General features: G+C 39.4%; 1 protein-coding gene across 10 annotated transcripts in view; it reads left to right on the top strand.

Moving 5' to 3' along the window:
• KHDRBS2 (KH RNA binding domain containing, signal transduction associated 2) overlaps window positions 1-14940 on the top strand; it is a 450741-nt gene that overhangs the window by 184543 nt on the left and 251258 nt on the right. For all 10 annotated transcript variants that reach the window (XR_014174493.1, XR_014174494.1, XR_014174495.1 and 7 more), the window contains one exon: window positions 6958-7104. Coding sequence is in view for 1 of the 10 variants with exons in the window: in XM_081942586.1 (XP_081798712.1) it covers window positions 6958-7104 (147 nt within the window). In the remaining 9 variants the exon portion in view is untranslated. The remainder of the gene's footprint in view (window positions 1-6957; window positions 7105-14940) is intronic.

The raw sequence follows: 14940 nt of genomic DNA, 5'->3' as shown, positions 1-14940 counted from the left end.
GAGAAGTTCTGATCTTTTTTATATACAGTTTTTGTCACCAGATCAGTATAATTCAGGCTCTTGGAACATGTTGTTATGCTGCCTATAAATCAAACTTTTATTGTCCTCTAATGAATCTATCATCAATTGTAATATTTTATTTGGTTTGCTTTTATTTTATTTTTATTTTTCTGTTTGCAGTTCTGGTCAGCAACGGTAATAATTCTATATATCTACTTATTAATATTTTATTATTTTATTTAATTCATTCAATTGTTCAGTTTAAAGGTTGCCCAACTCCAGAGGACTCTAGGGGTCTTAATTTTTTTTTAAAGAGGTTTTGTTTAAACATTCAGAAGATATGGTATAAATAACAATAAAACAACCAGGGACTTAATCACCTATCTGCCCAAGCCTGGGAGACAAGCCAAATTTTCAATAACTTTCTGAATGCATATGCTGGCATCTATTCATTGTTATCATATTTTTTTAAAAAAAATCATTTCTGCCAAGGGATTCAAAATAGTATTAAAATCAAGTAATTATAAATTAGATTCAGACAGCACCTTCCAAGAATGGAGTTGGGTTTTTTTTTCCAGCAGAAAACTTTGATCCAGGAGAGATATATAATAATGCAACCTGTAGCACCATTTAAATTTTGCATTGATTTCGTGACCTGAGGATTTTGTGGTGAAAATCCAATGGTTACACACATTGGCTAAACTATGATTACTAAATTAACTACAGTTGACTGAGTCTCCCATTACCACACAGGGGATTTTGTAATAATGGAGCAACATATAGGGTCTGTTCCAGTGATGAAATTCAAATTTGGGTGTGGCTTGGTGGGCTTGGCACAGGAAAGATACTGCAAAATCTCCATTCCCTCCCTACTCCAGGGGAAGGATACTGCAAAATTCCCATTCCCTCCCTACTCCATGGGAAGGATACTGCAAAATCCCCATTCCCTTCCCACTCCAGGGGAAGGATACTGTAAAATTCCCATTCCCTCCCCACTCCATGGGAAGGATACTGCAAAATCCCCATTCCCTCCCCACTCCAGGGGAAGGATACTGCAAAATCCCCATTCCCTCCCCACTCCAGGGGAAGGATACTGCAAAATCCCCATTCCCTCCCCACTCCAGGGGAAGGATACTGTAAAATTCCCATTCCCTCCCCACTCCAGGGAAAGAATATTGCAAAATCTCCATTCCCTTCCCACTCCAGGGAAACGATATTGTAAAATCTTCATTCCCACCTCACTCTGTGGCCAGCCAGTGGTGGTATTTGCTGGTTCTCCTAACTACTCAAAATTTCTGTTACCGGTTCTCCAGAACCTGTCAGAACCTACTGGATTTTACCCCTGGCCTGTTCCCTCTTCATGCTGGTTTCTTTCAAATCAGCTATTAAAAATAACATTTTAGGGACAACAGTTCAAAGTCAACTGAGAATCTGTGCGCTTTGTATATGTCTAATAGTTACATCTACCTCATTAAGTTGAACACTTAATTATTGTTTTGTATGCCACGAAATTCTTAATAAGTACACATAAAGAGTATTTTCTGGTTAGAAATAGGCTCAATATTGCTAGATTCAACAGGAAAGAAATATGGATCTCTTCTGAACTTATTCAGAATTCAATTTCAGGTATAGTTTCTTGCATTGTGCTTAAATGGCTGAAAAACCTGCAAATTTTGCATGGCTCATCAGAGATACATTATCATTCAGAAAGCTTGTCACATATGAAGTCTACCAGAACAACTTAACATAATTAGATGTAAAGTGGCAGCATTGCTCTGGGCAAATATTTCTCTCTCGTTCTCCTCTCTTTACAACAATAGTGGTTAGTCTGAGTGCATAATAAGGAAGCCTGCTTTTGAAGTTTTGTTTTGTTTTGTTTGAGTCATGTGTTGCCTCATCCATGAACAAAATAATCAAGAAATTTCTGTAAGGCTACTTAACATATTTACATTCTATAGAAAAAAAAATTGGCAATCTTTGGATTTGTACCTCAATTTATTTTCTGCTAGGTCAAGCTCCTGCTGACCAGGACTAAAGTAAGATCATGTAAATATATTAATTATCCCTAAGTATTCCATAAATCACAGTATTGTTTGGATCTTCTCCTTTCATAGAAAGAGCTCTGAGTGGACTTACCAACATTTCTCCCTTATTAAATCTGTTAGGAAGCTCCACTAGAAATCTCTTTGCTCTCTTTGCAAGAAAAATGCTTGCAAAAGTCCTGCAACATCATCAGGTCACTTATCTGGAGCAGTGTCTGTTGCCAGAGTCACAGTGCAGCTTCTGCAAAGTTTGTGGGACTATTGACATGGTCTTTGCTACACACCAATTTCAGAAATGTCAGGAGCAGAACTGCGATGTTTGCTTTTGTTGATCTCCCCGTGGTGCTTTTTCCAAAAGGCAATTGGACTTTCTCAATTGAGGTGTTTTTCCTTTGAAAATGTTTCATTTCTCATCCAAGAAACTTCTTCAGTTCTAACTTAATTCAGTTAGGATAACCATGACCTGGAGGATTGAGAATCTCCGCAGACACTTTGCTAATCCCATGAAAGCTTTTGAAATTGTTAACTGGCAAGGCCAGTGAAGGATCATGTCCTATTTTGGCTGCCTTACTAAATTCATTAAGATGATATGCCATTTCCATCATGGCATAATGACCAGGGATTTCCAAAAGACAGAAGTCATGGATAACCTGCTCCTCATGCATATTCTGTTCACAGAACCCAAAATCCCAGTCGGAAATGTCAGGCAGTAACCAGTCCAATTTCCTTACTCCTCTCCTGAGCAGTGGCTATTGGTGCAGAATTTAACTGCACAATAGCAAATATACATTCTGCTTTCAGTAGACTACACTCCACTGTGTGGGAATATCAAGAATCAGCTCAGTAATACAACTGAAGGTCTACAGAGTTGTAATACTTGCTAGCCTTGTGTATGTGCCTTTAAAACATGGACTGTGTGTCAAAAGCATGCAAGACTGCCCAGCCATTTCCACATGGCTGGAACTTTTGCAGGATATTAGGCATCAGATGGCAAGACAAGGTACTAGACATGAAGTTGCATGTCTACTACCAGTCACCATTTATGGATAGTCACTCTTCTGATGAGAGCACAGACACGGTGGGAAGGTCATGTCATCCACATGCTAAACAAGCACATATCTAATCAGCTACTTTTGGGGGAACTCTCTGCCAGAAGTTGCTTATATGGAGGGCAGGAGGAACATTTTGAAGACATTAAGACTAAAGACCTCTCTGAAGTTACTTGATATAGATATAAGCTCCTGGGAAATTGTGCCACAAAACTGCCCTACCTGTCATAGCCTCATCCACAAGGGCTTTCAAGCTTATGAAGCAAGGTGCGCTTCTGAAGCACAATGTAAGTGTGAGCTGCTGAACTACTAGTGCAACAACTGTAGTGCCTACACATGTCTGTTCAACAGGTGTGAGTACATTCTGTGCCCAAATTAGCATGATTACTCATCTTCAGGCACACTACATCTAGTCTTAAGATAATATTAAAAAATAAAACAAGGTCTTCGTCAACAACGATAAATGAGGAACAGCCGAACTCTGTCATTGAAGAAAACAAAAAGGATGCATTCTGGAGTTGGTCTGAATAAAGGTTTTCTTCTGTAGAATCAAAACTTTCCCATTCCCATGAAAGGACCACAGAACAGAGGAAAAACTGACCATCCCTGGAGCTGACATTGTTTATTGTCTTTGTGCTAGGAGTAAAAAAAAATTAAATTTAAAAATAATGAACAACAGAACATCTTACATGAAAAACACACCCAACCCGGGCAGCTCATAACAAAAAATACAACTCTATATTTCTTTCATGAGAATGTCACTTGTGGCAGAATTCTTTCCATCAACAAAACTGGGAAGCAGAAATTCCTGTTCAACTCTTAACATCTCATGCACCTAAAATATCTGTTTTCACAGGAGAGCTTTGGGCATGATCCTAGTGCCGTGATGGTGAACCTATGGCACAGGTGGCATGTGGAACCCTCTCTGTGGGCATCCAAACGTTGCCCAGCTCAGCTTCACCACGCATGCACGCGTATCTCCCACCATCCAGCTGATGTTTGTGTCTCTACTGCACATGCAGGAGACATGTGCGCATGCACGGGGGTGGGAGATCATGCGCACATGGGCAGGGAGGGTCGCACACACATGTGTGGGGGGCAGGGGACAGCATAGGTGAGCAACGACCTCACATGGCCCATTTTTGGTCCTAGGAGGCTTCAGGGAAGCCTGCTAGGCCCAAAATGGGGCGGGGGGAGGTTGTGTGCATGCGCGGGAGTGTCATAGGGGTTTCATGGTGTGCATGCACAGGGGGCAGGATGTGGGCATGTATGCATGCACTGTAGCACGCACATGCGCTGTTGCGTGTTCGCACATTATTGCACACATAAGTGTAATTTCAGAACGCAAGGACAAAAAGGTTAGCCATCACTGTCCTCGTGAATGAATAGAATTGATGGATCTGGAGCTATGAAGGAAATGTCTGGAAAATCTACTGATCTTTGAAGAAGCTATGCCTTTGATTGTAAATAATAATTTACATGCAAATAATAATAATAATAATAATAATAATAATAATAATAATAATAATAATAATAATAATAATAAAGATTGATGACCTCAACACGTTTCTTTGGCCAACGTGCAGGAAAATAAACACATATAAATAACATCTAAACATTCATTTGGGGTTTTTTTTCTTAGTGGAGGAAAGAGAATAGTTTCTAAATAGCATTTCCATTGGAAGAAATTACCAGTGTATCTCCTTGTTCTTTTTCTTCAAGGCCTGAAAGGCTGCCAGTTGTCCCCACACCTGCAAAATGCCACAACAATTGATTTGTGGTGCTAGAGATAAATCTCTCATTATATTGGGAAATGGCAAGAGAAAGCCTTCCCTGGTTCTAACAAGGAGATGGTTTCTTTCCTTACATCTTTCTAGCACCATGATGGCGAACGGATGGCAAGCGTGCCACAGGTAGCACGCAGAGCCATGTCTGCCGGCACGTGACCTGTCAGTTCCAGTGCACATGCGGACAGCTGATTTTCGGCCTTCCGGAGGACCAGGGGAGGCCATTTTCACTCTTTCCTTCAGGAAAGCCTCCAGAGCCTGGGGAGGGTGAAAAACGGGCCCAACGGCCAACCGGAATTTTGGAAATGATCCATTTCTGGCTTCTGGAGGGCCTCCGGGGGAGGGGGGTTCACCCTCTCCAGACTTCAGGAAAGCCTCTGGAGCCTGGGGAGGGTGAACACTCCCCCCCCTGCAGGGGAGGGTCATGCAGGCATGCATGGGGGTTCATGTGCACATGCATAGCTGGGCGGGGGCGCATTGCATTGTGGGTGTGGGCACATGTGCGGATGTTATCGTGCACGCACGCACAATTTTGGCACGCCTTCACAAAAAGCTTCGCCATCACCATTCTTGCAGAACTTTTAGTCTAGAATTTTTATTTCACATAAAAGTTTAAAGAATTTTTCTCCAGGTAAACATCTCCTAGATTTGAGCTCAGCTTCTGATTCTTTCATTGATATATCTTGGCAGTTATGCTGATTGCACTGAGTTAGAATATGGGGGGAAATATAAACCAGGTTTTTTTTGTCTAAGCACCTGCAACACAAGATTAGGCATAATACCAAGACGCCGAGGCTTGCATATTTCATAAGCTTTGGCTGAGTTCCCCTTATTGTAGTGTGTATCCAGAACCACAGCCAAAATAATAATAATAATCCTGCCAGAGTGGTTGATTGTTTTAGCAATAGCATAGCACTTAGACTTATATACCGCTTCACAGTGCTTTACAGCCCTCTCTAAGCGGTTTACAGAGTTAGCATATTGATCCCAACAATCTGGGTCCTCGGAAGGATGAGTCAACCTTCAGCCTGGTGAGATTTGAACTACCAAATTGCAGGCAGCTGGCAGGCAGCAGAAGTAGCTTGCAGGACTGCATTCTAACCACTGTGCCACTAAAGCCCTCTAAACTTTCTAGAGAAGAGTGTTTTTTCACATATCTGCCATATTCTTGGGGCAGCAGGGTGGCTCAGCAGTTAAGATGCTAGGTATGTCAGATGGAAAGCTAGCAATCCAGGTTCGATACCTGAGTGCCATGTGATGGGGTGAGTTCCCATCCTCGTCGCAGTTCCTGCCACTATAGCAATTCGCAAGCATGCAAATGTGAGTAAATAAGTAAGTACTACTTTGATGGGAATGTAACAGCACTCTGAGACATCATGATGGCCACATGATCATGGAAAGGGGCAGTGCTAACTCAGTGGCCTTGAAACGGAGATGAACACTGCCCCCTACCGTCGGCAATGTCCAGCAGAGTAAAATCTTCAGGGACACCTTTTTTTTTTTACCATGTTATTACATTTTACTTTTAATAAATGCTTTTAGATATTGCAATAAATGCTGCTATTTTTAAAGTATTTGTCTGGATATTTTACTAATAATTGTTTCTTCTAGTTTGATATTTCTTTTCTTTTTTTTTACTAAAATATTCTGGGCTCAATTCTATTTGATGGACAATGGTACATAAAGCAAACAAAATAAATAGCACTTTAGGATGCATTTTATAGTTCATCACATCCGTTACTCTGGTGAAAGAAATCTGAATTGATCCTTTTTTCCTTTTTTTAGAAATGAGCTTGGTGGTTTTTTTGCATTGTGAAAATTTCAACACTCTGAGGCATTAACCATTCTATGCTTTATTGATTAAAATCTGTTGCAGATGTTAATTATGTTAGTTTTCATTATTCACACAAAGTGATTTTCAGATTTATAATTAATACGTCAAATAATTTATACAGGAATTTTGTTGTTTCTCACGGGGCCTCATTTTGCTGAAAGTCTGCCTAGATTATGACCTTTGGTTTGCAATTTACAAATGTTAAATCAATGCAAAGTGATTTCTAAAAATACTCTTCTCCACAGGAAGAAGAACTAAGAAAAAGTGAGGAAGCCAAATATGCACACTTGAGTGATGAACTACATGTATTAATTGAAGTGTTTGCCCCTCCTGGAGAAGCTTATTCACGGATGAGTCATGCCCTGGAAGAAATTAAAAAATTTCTCGTTCCGGTAAGTTGTTTGCAGAGTTATTACAAATATACGGTATGTGGCAATCACTCTATTACATTAAACACGGTACTTGAAAATCATCATTAGTAGATATTGGTTCCTCTTCCGGTATTGTCCTCATCACCAGTTGAAGAAAATACCAACCCGTGATTATTCTGCACCTGAAATATATTTTTGGAAATTGCCAAATGAGTTAACTGTTGCTTATTAATTGTTGCGTGTTTTTCCTTCTTTTGATATCCAAGAAATGAATCTAAACTGCCAGGTTTGAAAAATCAGACACAAATGTAAGGCCCACTTAAACTGCATTCCTATGAACAGGAATCTTCTCAGCTCACAGTTAGCACCTCCTCGGAGTTAGATAAGGAAAGGAGTCCTGGTGGATTTCATTCCACTGTGGATTTCATTCCACTAGTCCAACTATAGGGGGCAGCCTTCCTCTCCAATTCTGAGTTAGATAAGGGTTAACAGAATTCAAGGAGGGTTGGATTTAGTCCGCTTGTGGCTTCATAGGGATCCTAGGCTGATTCTCTTTTAACTCCACCCTTTGGTTCTGACAATTCTTGTCCTACACAAACAGGGAAAATATGTTGGGCATGACTGAGACTGCTTTTATAGATAAAGATAAGATGGAACAGGAATCTAGAGTTAGAGAACAAGATGCAGGTAAGGTTAACCATAAGAAAAAAAACTGCTAAAAACCCACCAGAATATATCCCAAGTTTCTTTGCATTATCAAGGAAATGAAATAGTCAGCCGAAGGAGGAATCCTTCTGCCCAATTACCTCAGCAAATGTTTTTCAAACTGTAGTCTGTGGAACTCTATGGTTCTTCAAAAACCTGAAGGGGTTTTCTGAGAGACTAAGGGTATAAAAAAAGTTTACTACAATGAAACCATGGGCGTTCACAGTCATTTTTATTTGCTATTTATTAGGGCTGTGCAGTGCTTCAGATTTAATTCCAAAAAGATGTTGCACAATACGATGCATCTTTGAAACATCCACATCTTTTCCAGAGGTCCTATGAAGTCTGCAATGGGGCCACCATGAGATCCCATGAAAGATGTGGCAGCTTTAAAGAACTTATGACTTTGTTATGTTCATATTCTGGAATATCTAGATTGCTCTGGAAGCACTGCACACCTATACTACATCTTCCAAATGAAAGTGAATATACCTGACCCAGGATCATGTTGCATGATCCAATCTGGGTTGGTCACTGGGACCCAGGATTTTGTCTTCCAAGCTTTCAGAATCATGCTGGAACCCATCTTCAAGGAAGTTCTTTCTAGCAGATTGTGTGCTATTCTGTGTGTGATTTTTATAATGCCTGTTGTAAGTGGCTTTTTAGATGTCGATTGGTGTGCGTTGATGGCTGGCTTTTAAGTCATTAGCTGTTGTTTGCTTGTGTAGCCTAGCCCTCTCCTTCTAAGTACTTGATAGGCTGGTGGTAAATTAGCACTCCTGTTGACTGAGGAGCCTGTTTCCCAGGCTTCAATCACTTCCCGGGCTGTTTTGTACCTGCTTGTCCAACAATCTTTGTTGCTGCAAAGTTGAATGTTCATTGCAGTGTGAGGCTTCTAATGAGTTTGTGTCTCCTCATCTGACTGCTCACTTGTCTCCTTGCAGTCTGGTGGTTAGCTTCCTCCCTGTCTATCCTACATAGCCAAAGGGGCAATACATGGGAAACACACCCCAATCAACATCTAAAAAACCACTTACCACAGGCACTACAAATACCACACACAGAACAGCACACACTCCGCTAGAGAGAAGGTCCCTGAAGATGTGCTCCAGCATAAATCTGCAGACTACCTCTTCATTTACCTTGTCTCTTTGCACAGTTATTAATAGACATAAGCTTTTTCTATGCCACTTACTGATGTAGAGTTTACTTGGGATCTCTTAGGTTTTTCCAGTTAGGTTTCATGAATATGTGCACGCACGCACGCACACAAACACGCGCGCACACACACACACTCTCTCTCTCTCTCACACACACACACTTGTGTGTCATCTGAACTAGAATGTGAAATTGTTGCTGTTGCTGTTGTTATTATTATTACATTATTATCCATGGATTATCCCATGGATAGAAGAGACAAATTATGGTGGTGGTTTTTTTTTTTTACATTCCCAGCTTTTATTAAAAGGGCAGGGTTTTGCCGCCATTGATCAGTTTCTCCTCCCCAAACACATTTATTTAAAGTTCTGTGATATGTCACAACACTGTAATTCTACAACAGTGAAGCATCTAATATTTTAATAATCCCTAGTGATGATTATAGTTTTAAAAAAGCATGGGTGACATCTGATGAGTTTATAATTTGGGGCACATTTGGCTAGTATATGATACATACACAGGTAGCCTTTGACTTACAACCACAATTGAGCCCAACATTTATGTTGCTAAGTGAGACATTTGTTTAGTGAGTTTTGCCCCATTTTACTACTTTTCTTACCACAGTTGTTAGGTGAATCATTGCAGTTGTTAAGTTAGTGGCATGGTTAAGTGAGTCTGGCTTCCCCATTGACTCAAAAGGAGATCACATGACCCCAGGACACTGCAACCATCATAAATATGAACCAGTTGCCAAGCGTATGAATTTTGATCACATGACCATGGGGTTGCTGCAACAGTCATAACTATGAAAAATGATCATAGGTCACTTTTCTCAGTGATGTTCTAACTTTGAACAGTCACTAAATGAACTGTTGTAAGTCAGGGACTTCCTGTGGTATACTATTACTATATAGTATACCAATGATATGCCAAATACATTTTTCTGCCCTTATTCCTTATTGTCCTTATTGGTATAATCGAAATACTGCAACATGTATAACATATGCTACTACTAAAACATGCATATCCAACAGGAGCTAAATGGCAGAGTTCCTCAGGGCATACAGAAAGTTAAATTAATGAGTTGAGGGAGCAAAAGGTATTATCAAAGGTGACAAAAAAGAAATGAAAGATGAAAAAATTCCATAATAAACCTCTGAATTCAGAATGTAGATCATTTATTAGAGCCCGAAAAGCCTTAATATTTAGTGTATATGGATATTCGATACATAAGCAGACAGAGTTATTAAACACACAGAGAGGATGCTGATTGGCACACGAATTACTTTTTTACTTGTGTCTTTCATATTGTTGTGACTGACCATCCATTGTCAGAAACAAACCAAAGAAGAAGTATATATTCAATGAATCATTATATGATTTTATTTTGGTTTGGGTTTTTTGCTCAAATCTTTTCACCTGTCCAGTTCTACTTTCTATGGCTGAGTAATTCTCCAATTACTAACCATCACCTTCACACCGAGAAAGACACACTACTAAATGTTGCTGATGGTTTGTCTCTTTGCTGTGTTCGATCAACATTTATTCTACAACAACCTGTCCACTGGCTAGATTTTCTATCCCTAGGGTTAATATGCTTCTGAAAATTTAACTGTCAATCAGTGGACAACCATTCTCTCTCAAGGATGTAACTATGAAACAGTACTAACAAGAGGGTGAATATGTGATAAACAAGTATAGATTTACTGGAAAGAGATGAGAGAATGTTTGCTTGGCAATGTTTATAGCATGCCTATTTCAAAAGACTGTCTTTTAAAATTTCTTTAGCACTAAGACAAAGTTATAAGGGAGGGAGCTTTATGGACTCTGGGGATAGAAGATTTCAAAATGTGCAGCCCCCCACAGAAAAAGTATGTTGTTTCATTGTAGGCATTTCACTTTAGTGGTGCAAGAGGATTCTTAACAGACCTTCCTGAAACTTTGGACATTGGACAGGTAGTAATGGCATTATCTTCAGAGACCAAACAAATGCTAGACTGCATTTACATTCTTCCAATAGATACTTAACCAACCATGGCTGAACTTGAAAAACTAGTGGATGGCACCAAAATACCAGAAAACTCTATCAATGTAAAATGCTGGGATAAATTTTTAAAAATCCCAGGCAAAAATATTGTGAAATGTAATAAAAGAAAAGACACTCAGGGTCCAACCAGCCCTTTCTAAGAGGTCCTTCAGTTCTGTGATAGCCATCCTTTTGGATGAGCAACAACTGGAAAGTATGTCCCCTTGCTCATACACCCACACACACACACAAACACACTAAACAACTGTGTCTCTTTCACACCAGTCCTGTGAAGAACCAGGAAAGGATCGAAGAGGAAATCCTCATCCTCACCTTGACTTTGGCTAAATACAAAGAGGAAAAACCAGTTGACTCTAGGACTGAAACAAAAATGACTTCATTAACGACGCAAAAAGAAAATAAGTTTCCATACACCAAACCATGGTTAGAAACAGAATAAAATAGCCAAAAATAGTGTAATTCCAGTTCTTGTTGCAAGATTGAATTCCAAGGTGACCGAAGGCTGCCCTCTACTCATATAGGACTTCACAAGACACCCAAAACTCTTCCCACCCAAATCCTGACAGAACCTCCTTCTTTTCTTCTATTAGATATCAGGGCTCAGATGACTCCCATTAGACACACCAGGCTGGCTTGTTCTTAAAAGGGCCAGCTACTCCCCATTACAGCAAACCATTTCCACAGTGTTGCCAAGAACATTTGTAATCATGTCCATGAAGTCAGTTCAACTTAAGTTGAAAGGAGTCTACAGATTTTATTTATTTATTTAACATATGGCATCTACAGAGATCATGTAATCATTGATATACAACACTAATAAAATGCATTATACATACAAATACAATAGATGAGGCAAAATATTAAATTGGGATAAAATTGCCATTATGGGGTACCATAGAGTTACAACAGGGTAGAATTTATCGTTCGATAGCCAAGGAAGTTAACTATCTAACTGCTTTTGGTGTGGCTGCGAGGGTATGAAGTGTAGACTTACCTCCATGATGGTTTACCTCAGGCAATGTTCTGTCCTAACAGAGCAGCTGAAAGTGTACACAAATGGTGACGGAACTGGATATTGTATTTCGCTCGGTCAAAAACTGCATGGGCAGCAACTAGATTACCACAGCCTACAGATAAAGTGCATTGGATTGGCTGCTAGATCTTTGACATAAACAAAACTTGTCTTCTACTAAAGCTGAAGGCATTAAGACTCTCAGTTGCTGCCATTTGAGACCATTTCCTCCCTCTGTCTAATTCTAAGGCCAGATCTACTTGTAGTATTTCTTTTTTTTAATCTTAGATCATGAGTTTATTGATATAGCAAGGTTCATTTCTAAACTATGGTCTGTTATATTGAACAAAAAATGATCCATGCCTTTTTCCTAACTTTTAAAACTGTGTCTTAATTTTTAGGGCTTTTACAGCCCCTGATTTGTGTTTTGTTGGTTATGATTATGGTTATGATGCGCTTTATAGAGCACTGAAAAATAATAAATAGAATATTTTTTAAAAAAATATGATAATAATTAAACTTCTCAACAGCTGGTGTGAGGTTTAAGATTTTGCTTTACTGCAGGAGTAACAGCTGTTTTACAGTTTGTAGATTTATTCCTTATTCCTTTGTTTCAGATTTATAATATTTTCAGATTTATAATATAAACAACAAAGTGGTTATTAACTGGCTTGTTAAAAACTATGCCAATGCCAAGGTATAGTAGAGAATTTGTCTTTTATTTCCCATTTTACGATGTGGCTTTAATTTGTTTTATGAGGTTTTATTGTTTATAAAAGTAGCATATATTGCAAATGTGAGTGCACTTAACCTTTTATGTACCACATAGATGAGAGTCCCTTTCCTGCAAACTATTGTGCAACACCTTCTGAAAAGCACACGTCAGACAACAAAACCCACAGGGAAGGACAAAAATTCATTTTGTCCACATATTTAAGTGAAAAGATTTAATTTGCAATTCCCAAACTAATATGTGGATCAAAAGAGAGCTCTCCTTTGGATGTTCCACTTCTCCAAATATTGCAACGCACTGCTGCACACAATAATTATATGTCCATATGTCTACATTCCGATACAAAATGTGCATAGCAGTGAAAAATGCATACAAAATTAGGCAAGAGCCAGCATGTTACAAACTTAAGGTGTGTGTATAAACGTTATTGGGAGACTGCCCCAAACAGGATTATGGGAAAGAAAATGGGAAGAGGAAATATACCATGTATGCCAGAGGGGAGTTTCTGCTGGTTCACCCCAGATCAGACGAACCGGTAGTAGCGGCGGCGGGAGGCTCCACCCACCCAGTTGGATGCTTCTGTGCATGCGCAAAAGCGTTGTGTGAGTGCACACGCGGGCACAAGCGAACCGATAGTAAAATAAACCCACCACTAATGTATGCTGCCTAGGGGTCCTGAGGAAAAGCAAGATAATAAATCTAAATCTGTAGCATGAGCAGGAGCTGAAGTCAAAGATTTTATATTTTTTTCCTTGACTGTTATTTCAAGTGTATGAGCTGCAGCGGATTATGAAAAGTTCTTTCCAGATTACATGATATTAGACCTCAGATCTTTAATAGTGCATGGTTTAAAAAGACTGTAGCAACGTCTCTATTCCTAGGATGGTTTTATTCAGAAGATAACTGCTATTTATAAAATGATGCTCCATGATGTTTCAGATGCCATTTGTCTGCTAATCTAAGAAAAACACAGAAGCAGTTACATAAGGGGAGGTAAAAAAGGCACCAGGGCATATTCTTCACTTGTGTTCTGAAGACTTGCAAAAATAGTGTTTTAGCATGATGTTTCAGTAATTTAAGGAGATGAGATTGGCTTGATCTTAAGAACCAGGTGACAGAGGGATTGGTGTTGAGGTGGCTTAGTTTAGATCAGTGGTTCTCAACCTGTGGGTCGGGACCCCTTGGGGGTCGAACGACCCTTTCACAGGGGTAGCCTAAGACCATCGGAAAACACATATTTTCGATGGTCTTAGGAACCGACACACCAATTTTATAGTTGGGGGTCACCACAACATGAGGAACTGTATTAAAGAGGCACGGCATTGGGAAGGTTGAGAACCACTGGTTTAGATGGTTTACTCATAGAGAGATGGTGAATGATGTTGAGCAAACCACAAGATAAATACATGAAGGAGGAATAGATGTTTGTGTGAAGGGGGAACACCAGAAGTGAAGTGAGAAGTTTTAGGATAAATCAATCTCTGGAAGTGGTAGACACTTGGATAAAAAGATATGGAGAGTAGTGTCTTCCTTTTTAAAATGTATGTGTTAATTTATTGGACTGAAGATTATTACTCTCTTTTTTGTATAATGCTGTTTACTTTAAAAAAAAGAACGAAGTGGCTTGTATGCACTGCATTACTGGAGTTTTCTGAAATGTTTCCCAAGTTGTTTGGAAGTTCAGCATTAGGAAAAATGAGAATATGTTAAAAGGAAAAAAATGGCATATTTCACTCCTGGCCCATTATAAGATGTAGACCGCAATTGAATTCAGATGATGAAAAGCATGTGTTTTGGTATGAGTCCCATAGTAACACTCATGACTTCTTAAAGCAGGTATTGCTAAGCCTCCATTGCAGCAGGTACAAAGACATTGCCTTCAGCTTAGCAACAAAAGCTCCCTGGAGCAGCTGGTCTTTTGTTTCTGTTTTTATATTTTGGGCTAGCTTCATCCCAGGAAATATTGGTTCTTTATGTTCAAGATAAACAAGACAAACACTCCTCCTATAGTAGGACTTGGAGTGAAGGTTTATTTACAGCCTTGTATATTGCAGATGATGATTAAGAAACTGCTCAAGAAGGACACCACTACTGGTGTAGTGAAATAATTTTACAATTTGGAACCAGGATCTTGGCAGGGAAGGGAAGCCTATTCAGAAGAAGACCAGAAACATCCCAAACAATAACAAATCTTGTAGAAAA

Source organism: Natrix helvetica, assembly GCF_964273705.1.
Source record: "Natrix helvetica genome assembly, chromosome: 2".
In the NCBI taxonomy this organism is placed as follows: domain Eukaryota; kingdom Metazoa; phylum Chordata; class Lepidosauria; order Squamata; family Natricidae; genus Natrix; species Natrix helvetica.
The sequence above is the reverse complement of the archived record's forward strand: the minus strand, read 5'-3'. Positions and strand labels throughout refer to the sequence as shown.